This window comes from Ictalurus furcatus, chromosome 10, assembly GCF_023375685.1.
Source record: "Ictalurus furcatus strain D&B chromosome 10, Billie_1.0, whole genome shotgun sequence".
In the NCBI taxonomy this organism is placed as follows: domain Eukaryota; kingdom Metazoa; phylum Chordata; class Actinopteri; order Siluriformes; family Ictaluridae; genus Ictalurus; species Ictalurus furcatus.
The window spans coordinates 14,342,210-14,359,507 of record NC_071264.1 but is presented as its reverse complement, the minus strand read 5'-3'; the positions used below and the strand labels follow the sequence as shown (position 1 = coordinate 14,359,507).

At 37.3% G+C, this 17,298-nt stretch overlaps 1 protein-coding gene across 1 annotated transcript; it reads left to right on the top strand.

Annotated features, from left to right (window-relative positions):
• The first annotated feature begins 13,507 nt into the window (after positions 1-13,507).
• Positions 13,508-17,246, top strand: nr2c2ap (nuclear receptor 2C2-associated protein). The gene is made up of 5 exons (XM_053635027.1): positions 13,508-13,546; positions 13,632-13,722; positions 14,713-14,818; positions 16,451-16,519; positions 16,997-17,246. Exons 1-5 carry the CDS (start codon positions 13,509-13,511, stop codon positions 17,116-17,118), a joined length of 426 nt encoding a protein of 141 aa, XP_053491002.1. The 5' UTR covers position 13,508; the 3' UTR covers positions 17,119-17,246.
• The last annotated feature ends 52 nt before the right edge of the window (positions 17,247-17,298 follow it).

Genomic DNA, 17,298 nt, shown 5'->3' with positions numbered 1-17,298 from the left:
CATTACTCTGGTTAATGAGAAAACGAATGATTAAATGTCAATGGCACTTCACATAAATGGACAACAGAACAGAACACAGAACGCCTTTTCTGTGTCCACAGCCATTGCTCGGAACAAAATATTTAGTGCATTTTTCTCAATGTTCATAACATAGCTTCAGTCCCAGAGGTTTATGAATAGAATCAAAATGTCTCCCTGAGGAAATGTACACCTTTTTAAAATTCAGAGGGGAGCAGGATGTTGAGATTCTAAAATAAGTGCAGTCTAGCAACAAAAAGGTCTTCACTTTCATCTGAGCAGTGAGGAGTATTGATTACCTCACTGCAAACAGGAGCATGCTTACAGAGATCTAAACGTGCACTCAGATTTTACACATATTCCACTTGAATTGAGGCATATTGTAACATTTAGATTGGAAGAGTGAAACAATCAATACATTAAAAATAATAAACTTATAACTGATACTATTGGGGACTGAGGAATATTACCTTGGCTTGGGCGGCAGAAGCAAATAATATATGATGAAGTTCTAAGTGTAGTAACACAAGTGCCTTATAATCCTTTTTCTCTTGTTGTTAGTGTGGTGTAACCATGCACCCTTGGGCTTTGCAGTTCTTTCCTCTCCACAACCTTGACACCACTGCTATAGACCGAAGATGCTCTGGCATGAGGCCAGTGCTGCTTACTGACCCAGAAACGACTGACAGAAGCACTTAAAGGCAATTGGCCATCCTCTCTTGTACACTTGCCATTACTCTGTATGTGTGAAAGTAGGCTTGAATTATGTATGGAGAAAATTTGACCTGGGAATTTTGCATTTACCAACTGGACTATCATACACATTTTACATTTCTCGCTGCTTTATCATTACTTGTCACTTTACCATTACTTGTCACTTTATTTTTTGTAATTCTTTTCTTTATACTTTATCTTATTTTTATTGTTCTTATTGCGTATTGTGTACAGTTCTATTGTGTTTTGTCTTGTCTTGTATTATATTGTTTCCTATGCCCTTTTACCCTGCTGTCTTGAGAGGAATGGACAAAAAAGAATATCATTGTACCAAGTACATATGACAATAAAGATCTTGAATCTTGAATCTTGAATCTTGAATGGGGGGAGAAAACACAGCTGAGGTAATAAGGCTATGCTTGGTTAAAGGGCTTTGTGTGAATCATGGAGGGACCATCAAGCACAGAGAAAAGACATGAAACAGCAAGGGATCTAAATGAAAGTGAAATTAACAGTCTCAGGTGAGGTCCCAGCTGTTCAATCATGGAGGGCCCATCAGACCTCATAAAGAATTGCTCTTCTGTCTAGTGTAAAAGACAAACAAGTCACACCACAGTGAATCTTTGGTGTAAATTTAATATGACTCACTCTGAAAGAGAAAAGTTGTTCACCACTGTGAGAAGAGAATGTCAGTGTAATTATTACCTTTATTAGTCAATTGGATTATACGCAGCCATCACTAAGGTGTTAGACCAAAATGCAAAGTATAAAGTGATCTTTATTTTATATAATCCAATGGCAAATGAGTATAGTATTATTATGAAAGGGAAAATATATTATCTGCATACCTTCTGGGAGCACAATGCAGCTACCTTTGTAACTGATCATTACACAGATGTAAGGAACCCATTTAGAATAGTAATGGGTGTTATGTTGGTAAGTACAGTGTAATGATGTGGTTGCAAATCTGCTAGGACATTAGGGTTGATTAAGCATGTGGTTAGTTAAGCATTCAGTGCTCTAATAAGGGTGCAAGAGCCACCTAGTACTAGTCCAAATAGGTTAACAACTTGGTGCATAGTCAGAGAAAACATTATTGCACTTTTGAAAGCAGAAACTGCTATAATAATAATAATAATAATAATAATAATAATAATAATAATAATTCCTTGCATTTATATAGCACTTTTCTAGACAGTCAAAGTGCTTTATATAGTATGGGGGGCAGGTGGGGGATCTCTTCAATCTCAGGGTTATACCCCTCAACCACCACCAGTGTGGAGCATCCACCTGGATCATGCTGGACCAGCTATTAGTGGAGAGGACAGGAGAGTGATGTAGCTAATTCAGAGATGGGGATTATTAGGGGGCCATGATAGAGAAGGGCCAATGGGGGAATTTCACCAGGATTATACCCCTACTCTTTTACAATAAGTGTCCTGGGATTTTTAATGACCACAGAGAGTCAGGACTCTGGTTTAACGTCTCATCCAAAAGACAGTGCAATATAGTGTCCCCGTCACTATACTGGGGCATTAGGCCACACACAGACCATAGGGTGAGCCTCATTAATACCACTTCCAGCATTAACCTTAATTTTTCACAGAAGGTCTCCCATCCAGCTACTGATCAGGCTCAACACTGCTTAGCTTCAGTGGGACACCAGGCAAGAACTGCAGGGAGATATCACTCTGGCATAACTAAATCTAAAATATCTGACAATGATCTTTGAAAAAAATCTAATTTAATCTGCATCCACAGCTTCATGGAAATAACATGTAAATCAATTAAACAAACAAAGGTACCAAAAACAAATATAATGATTACAATATGCATGCTGCTGTGAAATCTTTTTACTAATATTGTTTCATCTGAAGTCATAGCAGGAGAACAGTAATTAAGGGAAATGTATCAAATAACACTCTCACAGTAGTGTTATTCTCATGAACAGATATGTGACAAGATCTTACAAAGAAAAAAAGAAAACAATCCTGCTATTGTTGGAAAGGTGTTAATTAGGTAGTATGACTGGTAGTGGTGTAGAAATAGATGATATATAGCGTCTAATAACACTTACTGTAGCATGTCTTGCTATAGCATGATTGTATCTGCCTTTCACAGAAAGTGCTCTTCAAATTCACCAGTATGTCACAGAGCAGGTGGAAGACAGTGTCCATAATTGGTATCAATTTGATCACCATTCTCCATTCCATCATTTCCAGGACAGCCAGGAAGCCATTATGTTGAAACAGGACCACCAATCCAAACTCTATAAGAAACATAATGTAATGAAAGAAAAACTGAGCTCAAATCAAGTAATCACCAAGAAAGAATTGAGGCAACCATGGGTGCAATGCTGTGAGAATTTAATACAGGTGAAGATCACATCATGGTACTGATACAAATGGAAACCCAATTCAGACTTGAGTATGTCAAACTGGAATATGCGAACTGACAGAGGCTGCACTATAAACTCAATTCCTCACTATAGCTGCGGGCTCAGATGATGTTAGGATCAAAAAGTGTCTTGGGACTGGGTTATATTACACACACACACACACACACACACACAAAACAAACAAACAAACAAACACAAATGCCAGGGTTGTAGAGTCCTACAACTGAGAAGAAAACTAAAATTACATTAATAAATTTGAAAACTGACTTGAACATAAGAAATATTTCTCTTTGAATTTTTAGACCTTAGACTACCATGCATTATCAGAAATACTGAATTACTAGAAATGATGCTATTAAATTTTGAATTTTGAGTCTCTGAATTCTACCTCTCACGTACCTTTGTAGATACATTGAAATGTACACAAAAAGACCTATAACCAGTAAAAACTATAACCAGTTCATTAATTAAACAATGCATAATTCCCAATGGTGCATATGTGGGTGGGAATCATGCATATATGGTGAGAATGATTACATGCTCTCTATAGACAAGAGCAAGTCTGAATATTCAGAGCATTGTGGGTATAGTGTTAGGTCTCTCCTCCACAACCTGACAGGTTAAATAGTGTGTGGGTTTTTGGAAGAATAGGCGTGTTTTTTGGGTTACCTCCAGTGTGGTAGCACTTTAGTCAGGTTTGTCAGGGCACAGAAAAGCAATCACTTGACCCATGTGAAGGAATGATCCACTCTGCTCGGAAGGTCCATTTTCTTTGCCTGGATTTTGTAACCAAGACCAAATATCCTAACTTATTTCAGGAGCGAAGAAATTGTATAAAAGGTATCTCTGCCCGTCTAGTACCACTTGAGGGCTTTCTGGTACACACACTTGAATACAATGTGGAGTCACTTCACTACTTCAAGGCCAATGCAGTGATTTTTTTTTTTTTGCCTGCTACTCATTTTGATTGCTTTATTAACCTGAGTTTTTTGTTTGGAGCACAATTTTCACTCCGCAATCAGACAACACTAAACACTAATTGATATTGTCTCCATGCAGAAATTCAAGAATACTCTCACAGCACAAACAGAGGGAGAATAAATCATTTGATCATGACTCATTGAGCTAAGAGATGTTAGATGAATAATGAAGCAAATGTGAAAACAAAAGGGGAAATTACATTAGCATGAATATTCATTAACCAAAAAAAAAAATCTATTCTGGATCCTGCAGGAGAATGGAAGGCTCATAGAGGTGACCTAAAGCCAAATCCTTTCTGATTACATAAAATGGCCTTGATATGTTAACTACCGAATGCATGCCGAGATAAGTCCAGGACTATCATTTCAGCATTAATGATAATTGCTGGCTTAAAGCCTGGGAAACCTATAATATGTTGTATGTGACTTTAGAAGGAACTGCAGTCAAAATAAATCCAGATAAACTGCAATAATACTGGGGCAAAGCAAACATTTAGTCTAATTACATTTTTTTTAAAGAAAACCTGTCTTGACAATAAAAAATAAAAGCTCTGTGGAACTGAATACCTAACTTGTAGTGTAACCTTATTTTTTCCAATGTATTTATTTATTTATTTTCCCTTGCCATTTTCTTTTTTTAAAAAAACAAAAAAACACTTGCTCTTACCAGAGAAGACAATTACGCATGTCGAAAACTTTCATCCATGCATTCTCTAGCTGGGTTTGCAGCTTTGTTTCTAACTAATCAAAAAGAACCTCCGAGATGAGAGATCACATGATCTCAGGGGATTTATTTAGCTCTTTAATGGCAGAGAGATGGACACAGGCTTTGCACCTCAGCAGTTTGTGTTTGGTCTAAATTGTGTCTCTCTGAAGGAAAAGACAGCCTGCCATATCAAAAGCCGGAGAGTTGGGCTCATCCATTAATTAGAGCCTTGTGCTTGAAGCATATCTCCTTTTTGTGCCTGACCCATTACCCAGAAAGCCATAGTTATCCTTGTCACAAGAAAACTCAAATGCATGGCATTTACAGCCCTGACCCCAGCTTAATTTGCACACAGTGCACCAAAGAAGCTGAGAAACAGAATTATTTGAAGAGAAGAGCTGATTCAAGGCTGTTCCAGAGCAATATGTGGTGATGCAGCTATATGCACCCAACGTGTGCATATGGACTACAAAGCATTCCCAGACTTGCAAGCATAGGGATTTGCTTATGCCCATATGGTGCTCCAAATAGAGATGATCAAAAGCCTCAACAGTAAACATTTATTTCACAAAGCAATTTTCAGTGAGGCAACCTGTTGTTTTGTTCATGCAAGTGTAAAACATCTTTGTACATCATGCTGGAGGTGCTATCTTGCAGAGTCTATAAATGTTAGAACTGAAATTAGCAAGTAAATAGAATTGTGATTGCTTTCAATTTAGGAAAGGTAAGAAATGTCAGTCAGAGAGGTCTGACATCTGCATCTACAAATGCAGTACTCTTCTTTACAGTGAATAGTCTGTCTTGCAGATAGACTGTTAATCTTCTCGGTGGGAAAATATAGTCCTAGAGGACTCTTTGCAACACAATAAGAGATTATATGGTTTTGATTTGTGTGCGTGCATGTGTGTGTGTGTGTGTGTGTGTGTGTGTGTGTGTGTGTGAACAGAACTAACTGTACACTCAAAAAATTAATTCAATACTTAATTTAATTGAAGAAAGTATTTACACCATTTAATTTAGTTCATTCAGAATAAATCAGTTTAGTTGGGTCAACACAATTTAGTTAGTTTAGGTCAAATTAATTTACTCTAGTATGTTTAATTAACTTTTTTACATTTGTCAAACAAAATTTTCTTAGGTTGGTCCAACTTAATATTTTGTATTAGAAAATAAATACATCATAAACATCATCATAACCTCATAAACTCATATAATCATAAACTCACCATAAAATGCATCATTAATGTAAAAGAATAAAATTTTTGTTTCTAAAAACAAAACAATAAATAGAGAACCTATTATTCATATCTGTATTTGTATAAATTTAGAACACGCCAAATAACTTATTTATATTGACTTACAACAGTGAACTTTAAAGTATTATTATGTATCTTAAATGAATTTTAAAGGTACAATCACTTTATAAGGTTATAAGGTTAAAAAAGGCAAAACCTCCCTAGCATCAAGCAATGGTTTGGTTTCGTAACAAGCACCCCTCCCCCCCCCCCCCCCAAGAATGTGATTTAGACAGATTAAAATGTTCCTAGCCTACTCCTTTCACAGCTTCTCACACTGTTCAGGCAATTTTTTCAAAAACACCTTGAAAGTTTAGACTGGAATTATTTTATACTTTTGAAGATATTTCATCACTCAGCCAGGAGGATTCATCAGTTCTACTTATATAATATAAATCCAATCACCTTGACTTACTACTAAAATCATTCAAAATGACCTCAATAGCTGCAAACCTTTACAGACACACCTTATATTACCTTATAAAGGACTGGCATTAGTATAACAATACAAATAAATCTTTCTTATTGGGAATATGCTTTGAAGATGCTTTTAAAATGTACTGGACAAAAAAGAGACTGTCCTCCAGAGATATATAGGCACCCTGAGGTGCAGACAGAGAGACTTCTAAAATTAATTACAAATGCTGAGAAAGAGAACAGCATGGCTTCTCTCAGATTCAGAAGAGGGATGGAGAGAGAGAGAGAGAGAGAGAGAGAGAGAGAGAGAGAGATCATATGCTAGTTCTCCGGGCAGTGACATTTCCACGCCAATGATCCATCCAGTTTATTCCAAATGTCAGCAGCAGTTTAAATGGCTGGGTTAACACAGGGACATGGTCTCAAAAGTACACGTTATTAAAGCTCACTCCAGCAAATCCTCAAGCATGTCATAGAGCAAGACAGATTTACACATGAAGAGCAGGTTTACACAAAAGTGGGAGAGCGTGCAATGATGTGCACTTCAGATCAACCCATACATTTAAAAATAACACGGTATTTGGGGGGAGAAAGGGGAAACAAATAATACAATCGGTACCAAAGCAGACAGACTGTAAACTTTTTCCCTAAATGACAAGTCCATTGCCGTTTTGTCCTGATAGTCAGAGTTCAGTGATGCAGGAGAATAGAGTTTGTCTTTATAGCGTGTCATTACAGTAATAGAGAAGATTAAGCTTTGCATTGTTTGAGAGTCTACAGCCTTGCAAATGTACTCTGAGTGGCGTAGAATGTCTGAATGCTTCATGCTTCATGGATGAGGAGGTGCTATGAGACTCTGGTAGCTCCCTTTATGTAAGAGTGAGTCAGGAAATTAGACTTAAAGTGAAACTGGGTTTAATGGTATTTGAATGGTTTATTCAGTGGAATCAGCAGCTATTGAGAGTGAAATCACTTACAGCTGACAATATAGAGGTAGAAACTAAATGATTTCACTGCAGCTGTGATGTCCTCCGTACAACCCCCCCATCCCCCAACCAATCAACCAACCAACCAAGCAACCAACCAGACACACACACACACACACACACACACACACTGAAAGCCCAATTATAGTTGTGTCTATACCCTAGGGCTGTAACACCATGGTCTAACCTCTAATTCAGCATAATAAAATGCCCAAAGTGAAGAACACATCCAGAGCACCTCACAGACTGCACGCTGTTACAGTCAGAGTAAATGAGCACTAATGAGATTCAATCCTGCTAATTAGGGCTGGTATTTTGTCATAATAGCTGTAAATGCAATTAACTGGGTTAAACCAAGACAGGTATCTAGACAGCTGGAGACTTGAAAATGTTCTAGTCTGTCTTTCATTCATTTAGTAGCCAATCTTGGACAACCTTCCTTTTACTAATATTCATGGAATGAAAAGGATAGATGGCCATGAAAACTAAAATATTTGATTTTTTTCCCCATTCAGTATTCTGTGTGTTCAGTTATGTCTTTAATGACCACTTTTTGTGCCCACTTTACAGTGTCAAATCAGGTCACAATCAGCTAGCAGCACTAGATATAAAGCATATCACTATGTGGCATGTCAGTATGTCAGTACAGTATGTTTCATTTCTAGCTAGGAAATGAAAGTTACAGCTTGTGGTGGTTATAGCGGGGATCAAACACATTTTACATAGGCATATCATAACTGACATTTAGATTTTGTGTGAAACAGTCTACAGAGCCATTCTACCGCCTTTGAGTGATGCAATAAGTAAGGACTAAAATATATTGGGATGTGCTTTTATAGGAAAATAATCAACAACATGGTGTGGTGCGGACCAATATGAAGTGGAGATACTGTTGCCACCCCAGAGTGTGTCCTGAAGTTTTATTCCACTTATACTACAACAATTTGGCAACATTTACAATTCCTTATGTATTAAAGATTGGTACATACTGTTTGTCCATGTATAGTTACATTTAATGTTGTCTGCAAAATAAGTTATTTGATCTTTTTTTTTTTTTTGGAGTTTCTAAGAAAGAAAATTGCAGCTGGTGACAAAGAAATCACTAAATGTAAAGTCCTTCATGTCTTTTCAGTGCTGGAAACCTTCATTTTTCTAAGACTCGGGGAAGAAAAGACAGAGTTACACAATAGGACAAGGAGAGAATGTGGAATGGATAGATGGCCATCAAAACTAAAATACAAAAATACAAAAAATAACCCTCCATTTTTTTCTTCTCCCATTCTGTATTCTCAGTATTCTGTGTGTAATATTTTTCATTATGCAAGGTGAATGATTTCTTAATCAGACTACTTATCTGGCCTATTAATGCAATCACAAGCATTTATTGACATAATTACTTACAAAAAATTCCTCAATTAAAATTACATCCATGCTTAATTTACATTTAAGGTGTATGCAATTATATAGCCATATATATATAAAGCTCTATGCAAACATCATCCCTTAGTCATATTGGAAGGTTCAGTGCCAATACAATACAAATGTCCCTTCATATGGTTATTTTGTTTACGTATATCTTCGCAAGTTTGTTTAGGTATATCTTCAGACTTAGAAAGGCTATTTTCTTCACTTAACACATTTGAGCCCAAGCAGATCTTTTAGCAAGTTGCCTCTTTGGCAGTTTGTAAGTCACACTGGTGCACTTCTAAGTGGGACCAGTCACACTTCATAAACTCTGCTGATGCATGTACCTTTAACTTTGTAGAACCAATAGCCAAAGGGGTCCATACTCCACAGCACATCATGATGACAAAGATCCTGTGAAATGGAGACCCATCAACAGGATTGAGATGCTCTGGTCAGCCATTTACTGAGCTGCAGTCTCAACCCCTGAGGCTCATGTTTAAGTTCTGATGACTATGCACCAGACAAGGTTAATGTCCAAACAGCACATAATCAGTACCACTAGCAGAAAGACTGAAGGCACCTATAGTACCACTGGAGGCAATTACAACACCTTAAGGATGCTTCATCTTCCTGTCAGTCTCTTTCTCCATCCATCATCCATCGTAATTTAGTGCACAGGCTAACACATCTACTATTCCCTTCATTATAGTAAACAGCCTAATGGATGCCTACTCTGCAACCATAAGCTCAGGGAAAAAAAAGAGGCCTAAAATCTGTTTCTTGCTGTTGTAAACGAACAAATTACAACTGATTGTGCTCTGTAATGGAGGCAGCCAAGCATATTGTTCAAACGCTTTGCTTCTTAATGCCTTAATTAGAAAGCCTGTTCAAAATGAAGTAGAACTTTTCAGTGCCAAGGGAATGCACGTGACATACCAGGTCGATGTGCTTTCCTGGACAGATTACGAAACCCCTCCTCAAGAACTGTGTACACAGTCAGATCTGCAACAGAATAAGAAAATCTTATAGCAAGAGAAACACATGTTCTATATAAATTTAGCAAAGAAAGAATGTAATAAAAGAAGCCATATGGCCTTAGTTTATGGTGCTGTTCTGCTTCACACAAGCCAGTGTGATTTTCCAGCTTGTCAATAGTGATGGAAGCTGCTCTGTCTGCATGGTTTACAGATTGTAACAGCTAGACAGTTCAATCTTCCTGCGAACCAAAACTGGCTAAACACTTGTTGTTCCAAAACACAAGTTGTCATCAACAAGCCATCTGATGTGATTCTTTTTTATTCTTCAAACTTTTCCAATTTTAAAGTGGTGGTGGTGGTGGTGGGGACTTTTATTTCACTTTCACTTATAGAGTTCCATTATCACAGCCCATATTACATGCATGTCTGACAGCTGCAGAATCGCATTTACATACTTTTGGAGCATTAAAGCTAAATACTTTGTATCACTTTTTCATTTTTTCAGTAAGACCATTTGGTTCTTGGTTATTCCAAGATGACAGTGAAAATGCCGGACATTTCCAAAATTACCATTGTGATAAAGCATGATGTCTCACACTGTCTTTCACTCAATACAGACTTAAAGCCCTAGACTCTAGCACCCTATGTTCTAGGACTTTAAATCTTGTTCATGATAACTGAAAGATGTCCATGTTTGAGTGAAATACGGAACTCATTAAGCAGTGGTAAACCCACAACAGTTTTCAAACCAATAATAGCTCAACCACACAGAGGACACCTTGTTTCCCAATCAAACTACTGCTACACTGCACAATTTTACTGTAACACACCAATTCTAAACTCTTGAAAAGTTTGGTAATGAGCTGATAAGTTGAGTACATTGAGTGTATTAAAGGAGGGAAGCACACTATAATGTGCAGTCTAGCATTGCTTCAGTAGCAGTTAGGAACTAATGCTTTATAAGACTGCAGTCCTGGAGGGCTGCAATATTGCAATTACATTTTCCTGCTCATACAAACCTTCTTTTTCAGTGAGGCTGTGCCACCAATAGTTCATCTTCCTCAAACTTTGGAGTGTTGTGCAATTTGAAATGCTTTTCTGCTCACCACAGTTGTAAAGCATAGTTATTTAAGTTACCATAGCCTTCCTGTCAGTTTGAACCAGTCTGGTTGTTCTCCTCTGGCCTCTCTCATCAACAAGGCATTTCCAACTACAGAACTGCCATTCACTGGATGCTTTTTGTCTCACTGGATGACTATGCATTATCTTCATCAATGTCAGTTCCTAACCACATGCTTGCTCTCTACTGGAGATTTCTGAGTAGTGGATGGTTTCCTCAACCCAGCAAACAACAATATGCACACTGACTATGCCGAGAATATCCAGCACCTTTTAGATATGCACAAGCCAAACTTTTGAGTTATGTACATCAAATACTCCAAGTTTTTTCCCAAGTGCTCCTGATGATAACTCCACTGACATTTTTATATGGTCCACTGACCAGTAACTAATATATACAACCTCACATCGTGGCTGAAAAGCAGCCCTTAGCATAAGATCAAAACAGTTAGAGAACAGGATTTGGGCTTAGCCTTAATTGATGTCATTCTTAGACAAGTGCACTCCTCCACCATGTCTTCTTGTCACTCTCCACTCCAATTTAAACTAGCCACCTAAAAATACACCCAGAAATTAGCCCCAACTGTGACAAATTCAAGTCCACGAAGCTTCAGTGATACACAGAGTACATTCTGACTATGTCTCACATTAAAGCAGTTTAGAAAATATGTATTTTAAACCCAACCACAGACTGCGGACTGCACACTAACACCAACCACACTAGTAGCTTTATTTTGCTTCTTGCACTGCACATAGTTTTATTTAAAAGCAAACCTTTCCTATAATTTAGCAATCAATTCAATGACTAGATCAAACGTTTTATCAAGAACAGGGAACATTTCTAGTATACATCATAACTGAGCTGTGAACCTGTAGCTTAGGGGTTTCCGTTTTTGATTCTTACCAGGACTTAAATAAACACTATTGGCCAAGGTGATACCACCAAATTTAAAAAAATAAAAAATAAAAAAGACAAGAAGATGTTAAAAGGGTGACATAGTGGCACAGTGAGCAGCATTGCCACCTCACAGCCCCAGGGTCCCTGGTTCAAAATGGAGCTCAGGTTACTGTCTGTGTGGAATTTTGCATATTCTCCACGTGTCTGTATGGACATCCTCCAGTTTCTCCGGTTTCCTTCAACCAGCTAAAAAACATGTCTGTAGGTTTTTTTACCTACAGTAAAAAAACACAACATCACTGTACAGCACCACAACCTCACTGTACAGCTCGGCTCACTCACACTCATGCCAACCAGGACGGCCAGGAACCTTGGGGGTGATTCTTGATGACGGCTCTACAGACCATATCTCAGCAACTGCAAGGTCCTGTAGGTTCATCCTTCACAACATCAAGAAAATCCGACCCTACATCACCGAACAGGCTACACAGATACTAGTCCAGGCTCTTGTTCTCTCTAAACTGGACTACTGCAACTCACTGCTTTCAGGTCTCCCAGCCAGCTCCATCAAACCCCTTCAGATGATTCAGAATGCTGCAGCGCGCCTCGTCTTCAACCAGCCCAAGAGAACCCATGTCACACCCCCCTTCATCTCCCTCCACTGGCTTCCTGTAGCTGCCCGCATCAAGTTCAAGGCCTTGATGCTCACCTACAAGACCTTGTCAGGAACAGCACCCTCCTACCTCAACTCTCTCCTGAAGGCCTACGTTCCCTCTCGCAATCTGCGATCGATTACCGACCGACGTTTAGCAGTTCCAACTCAGCGTGGCATAAGGTCCCTTTCCAGAACCTTCACGCTAACTGTTCCTCAGTGGTGGAATGCACTTCCAATCTCAATCCGGACCGCAGAATCTCTCACCATCTTCAAAAAACAGCTAAAGGCCCACCTCTTCTGTGAACACCTAACCAACTCATAAAAAAAATAAAAATAAATAATAATAAAAAAATTGATATATCGCTTTGCTTGTATTTTTCTCATTTGTAAGTCGCTTTGGATAAAAGCGTCTGCTAAGTGAATAAATGTAATGTAAATGTAAATGAAATGGCTACAGTAAAGTGCCTGTAGGTGTGACTGCGTGTTTGCATGGTGCCTTGTGATAGATATGTTAGCTATCCTATCCCTGTAAATTCTCCCAGTATTCTTGGGATTGGCATTGGACCCACCATGACTCTGAAGCGGTTACAAAACATGAATAAATGTATTAATACTATTTTTTGACTATGTATTGGAGGCATAGAGATTTTTGACAGAACATATTTTTATTTAAATGATCATTTGATCTGACATTATTTATACTTGTGATTCAGTTAATAAGGTTCGGATTGAACCCTTTAAATGGGCGTATACGTATAAAAATATGTGATTTTCACCACTACACCAGATGTTTTAAGAAACGACATGCTTGTAGAACATTTTAGTATTTAGTCCAATTTACGTAAACAAAGGTGCGATACTGCCATCCAGCGGGTAGTCGTAAAATAGCTATAATGTCGTAAAAATAGCCACCCTGGTTTTCGGCAATTGACTTCAACATGGCCGTGTCTGTGATATGTAGTAACACACAGAGCAGGTAAAATGGTCAAATTTTAGTAAAATAATGTGTGTTTTGAGCACATCTCTTTGTGAATTAAAATGCGGTGTTTTGTGTTTAACAGGGTTAGCTCCGTTTTAAACAGAGATGTCAAGCAGTTTGGCAAAAAGTTCATGTTTGATTGCAGTGAGGAGACCTGCTGGAATTCTGACCAGGTAAAGAAGGATTGCTAACCCCCCCCCCAAACTGTTAGTTAATATATTTGTATTCCGAAATCACGTTTAAAAAGAAATCACTGCTTCTAGCTTTCAGTAGCACGTCATGCTGAAGTTTTAATGGCTCTATGTGACTATGACTGTTATAGTTTTGAGTGCTGTTTCAGGTTGAAGTGTAGGTTTCAGTGGTACAGGGTGCTTTAGGTTTTCCCATCATCTGCTACTGAACATGGATTTAAAAGTGCATCATTTGTACTGATGAAGTGAGAGAGCTGGACAGATTAAAGGCCTAAAGCACCGCTGCAGCACTCTCTTTGGGTAGAGATGAATTCCCATTGCACCATTATCAGCACATAAACAAACAACATTTTGAGTCATGTAGGAAACTGTGAATCAAAACAAAAGCAAACCAACCTGTCAATTAAGAAATTTAAACCAAAAACGTCAGCTCAGAATGTCATTACACAGTACATTTAGGGTGTCTCTTCATCATGTCATAAAGATTAATCTGGTATGCGTTTTTAAAGTCAGTCACTTAGGGTGGATTTGTCCTCTAATAGGCTCCTGTCTTTCCATGGACTGTCAGGATTTAGTTTCTCTGAGCCTTCTCTAAAGTCTTGAGCTGCATATTAGTGTTACATGTAGTAAATGCTCAGTTACAGTAAGTGCTGTACAATTTTATATATATATATATATATATATATATATATATATATATATATATATATATATATATTTATATTTAAACATAGTGTATACAGTAGTAAGATGTTTGCAATGTAGCATGAGATTCTTCCGAAAGGAACAAATACCTATTTGGAAATCTGCCTTTTCTTCTCATGTCTGATCAAATTCAATTCAATTGCATGGATACAACATTGATTTACATACATGGTCATTAAACTCTATGCAAAAAAACAGTGTTGATCTTCAGAACACATGTCAGAGAAGTGTTTTTCTGTTATTGTAATTTCCCCTTTTGTTCCACAGGGAGAGTGTCAGTGGGTGCTCCTGGAGTTTCCTGGGTCTGTCAGAATGTCTGAGCTCAAACTGCAGTTCCAGGGAGGATTTTCAGGAAAATCTTGCAAGTTAGAAGGTCTCTATCAGAAATGTTCTAAATTTATAACAAAACACTCGCATTTTAAAGCATTCCTAAAGCTTCACAGTACTCAGTGTTCTAACTCATTTGGAGTTGGAGTCTCACACAATGTAGTACTGAATTAGAAGTACATGTTTCTGTATAGGGGAGAAATGCTATGAACAATTCAGTGTGACAACCATACAACCCAATATCATGCTTTTTGGTACATAATGGTGTGTGTGCGTGTAATGAAAGTCATATTTTCCAATAGAAATTAAGTAAGAAATAAAGCATATCCAGGCACCATGTCCTTATGTGTTATACCACAGCAGTCTGGCAATGAAAAAGTTAAAAGATAAAAAATGTAGGCTGTCAAGTTACAGAGAAAGTGCAAAGACTACCCCGTGTCAAAAAACTCAGTTACAGCTTTAGTACAGACTACAGCTGGGAAATTAAACATCCTGTACATGATTGCCACGAGAATGATTTCAATACGTTTTTCTTTTGTCAAAGGTGTTCTTAAAGGCTATATGGGATATATATATATATATATTATATATATATATATATAAAAATACAATATGTATATATTATATATTTATATACATATAACATTATATGTGTATATATATTATGTGTGTGTATATACACACACACACACACACACACATATATATATATAATGTATATGTGTGTGTGTGTATGTATGTATACGTGTATATATATGTATATATAAAATATTATAAGTATGAAACATTTTGCTAAAAAGTATTAACTTCCAACCTCAATCCAGACAGCAGAATCCCGCACGATCTTAAAAAAATGGCTAAAGACCACCTCTTCTGTGAATACTTAACTAAACCCACTCAATAAATAAATGAATAAATAAATAAATAAATAAAAATCTGCACTTATACTGGCTCTTACACCTCATCTCTGCACACTTCACTCCTCTAGCATTCAATTAAAAATCTTGTATGGTAGCACTACTTGTATTATTCTCCGCTTGAAATAAAACTTTGCTTGTATTTCCTCATTTGTAAGTTGCTTTGGATAAAAGAGTTTGCTGAATTAATAAATGTAATGTGAATTTAATTTCCCCTGTGTATGGAGGCTTTTGGGACACCCTATTTTATAAAACACTCACACTGGAGACTCGTTGTAAAAATGCTAAATAAACTCCTCTCCTCATAGAATACTTACAACAGTTATAACTAAAATCAAAAATGAATTTATGTGGTGCATCCACCATACAAGTACTTGTAAATGAGTTGTTCCTATAGAACTGATCATGCATTAGAACAAGCACATTAATCTAAAGGTGTGCTTTGCCTTGGAGCTGGTACTGCTATCAGAGCTGCTGCTCTAGAGAATTAATCAACACCTTCTGACCAATCAGAATCCCATGCTGCAGTATAAAATTTATATCATTCTCTGAATCATGATCTTGTAACCTAAGATACAGGTAAAAGATAACATTAATAGCATAGAGATTTGCTTATAACCATATGCTACCATCCCTGTACACTACCACAACCTTATCTGTATTCTGTGGTGTTTTGATAGTCACTCTATGACTCTCATACTGAACCACAGTCAGGCTTGCATTATTTAATGTTTTTTTTTTTCTCATTGTCTCTGTTCCAGGCTCTATTAAAGACGGGAATCTGGAACACATTATGGACTTCTATCCAGAAGACAACAACTCTTTGCAAATATCCTTTTAAAAAGGTTTCAGAGATCTATTAGTATATTTGAGTGAGAAGTCTACCCGTGTAGATTTGAGTTGTTGAATGTAATTTCCAAATTCTGTGATTCATGATGCAGGAATGCTGATGTGCATTCCTGTACCTAATTTAAAGATGAAATTTGGTAAAAATTATCTGCTATTTACATTATTTATCCCTGAAATGTGTGTGGTGTCTGTAGGTCACTTCATTTTTGGGGTGAAGGAGACTTTCAATACTTGATACCTACATACGGCTTAAAAAAGCTAAAATGTTCCTTTAGCCACATGCTTACTACTTTTTAAAAATCTAAACATTAGTCACTATTATCAGTTAAGCAGTACTAATGATGGAGTAGAAACATAAAGTAGAATTTTGCCCAGTCGCTGGTGCTGGTTCATTGCCAGAAATCACACATCTTTCACTCATCCCATGCTGATATTATAGCCTTGACTCCTCACCCACAGCTTTCCCATTCAAAATGCACCACTGGTGCAGAAGCTTAAAATAGTATTTGAAAACAGTACAGACTTTTTTGGAAGAATAATAGTTTACTCTTTGGACATCCTGGGAGAACGAGCTTCCTGATGTTTGGAAAAGAGAACAAATGAAAGAACCAGAACGTGAAAAAACAGCAAACAGGCAGCAGCTCGCTTTGATGGACAGCTCACCTGAATGTCTTACACTCTTTCTTTGAGCACAGATGGACTTTTTATTGTATTAATTTTATATATTGGGGATCAAATGTCTTTAAATGCTCACTAATAA

Bases quoted from the DNA above. Each gene is read 5' to 3' on its own strand.
- nr2c2ap (XM_053635027.1), top strand. From the start codon at position 13,509: ATGGCCGTGTCTGTGATATGTAGTAACACACAGAGCAG. The intron at 13,723-14,712 runs GTAAAGAAGGAT...TTTGTTCCACAG, and splicing joins CCTGCTGGAATTCTGACCAG to GGAGAGTGTCAGTGGGTGCT. The intron at 16,520-16,996 runs TATCCTTTTAAA...TCCTCACCCACA, and splicing joins AGACAACAACTCTTTGCAAA to GCTTTCCCATTCAAAATGCA.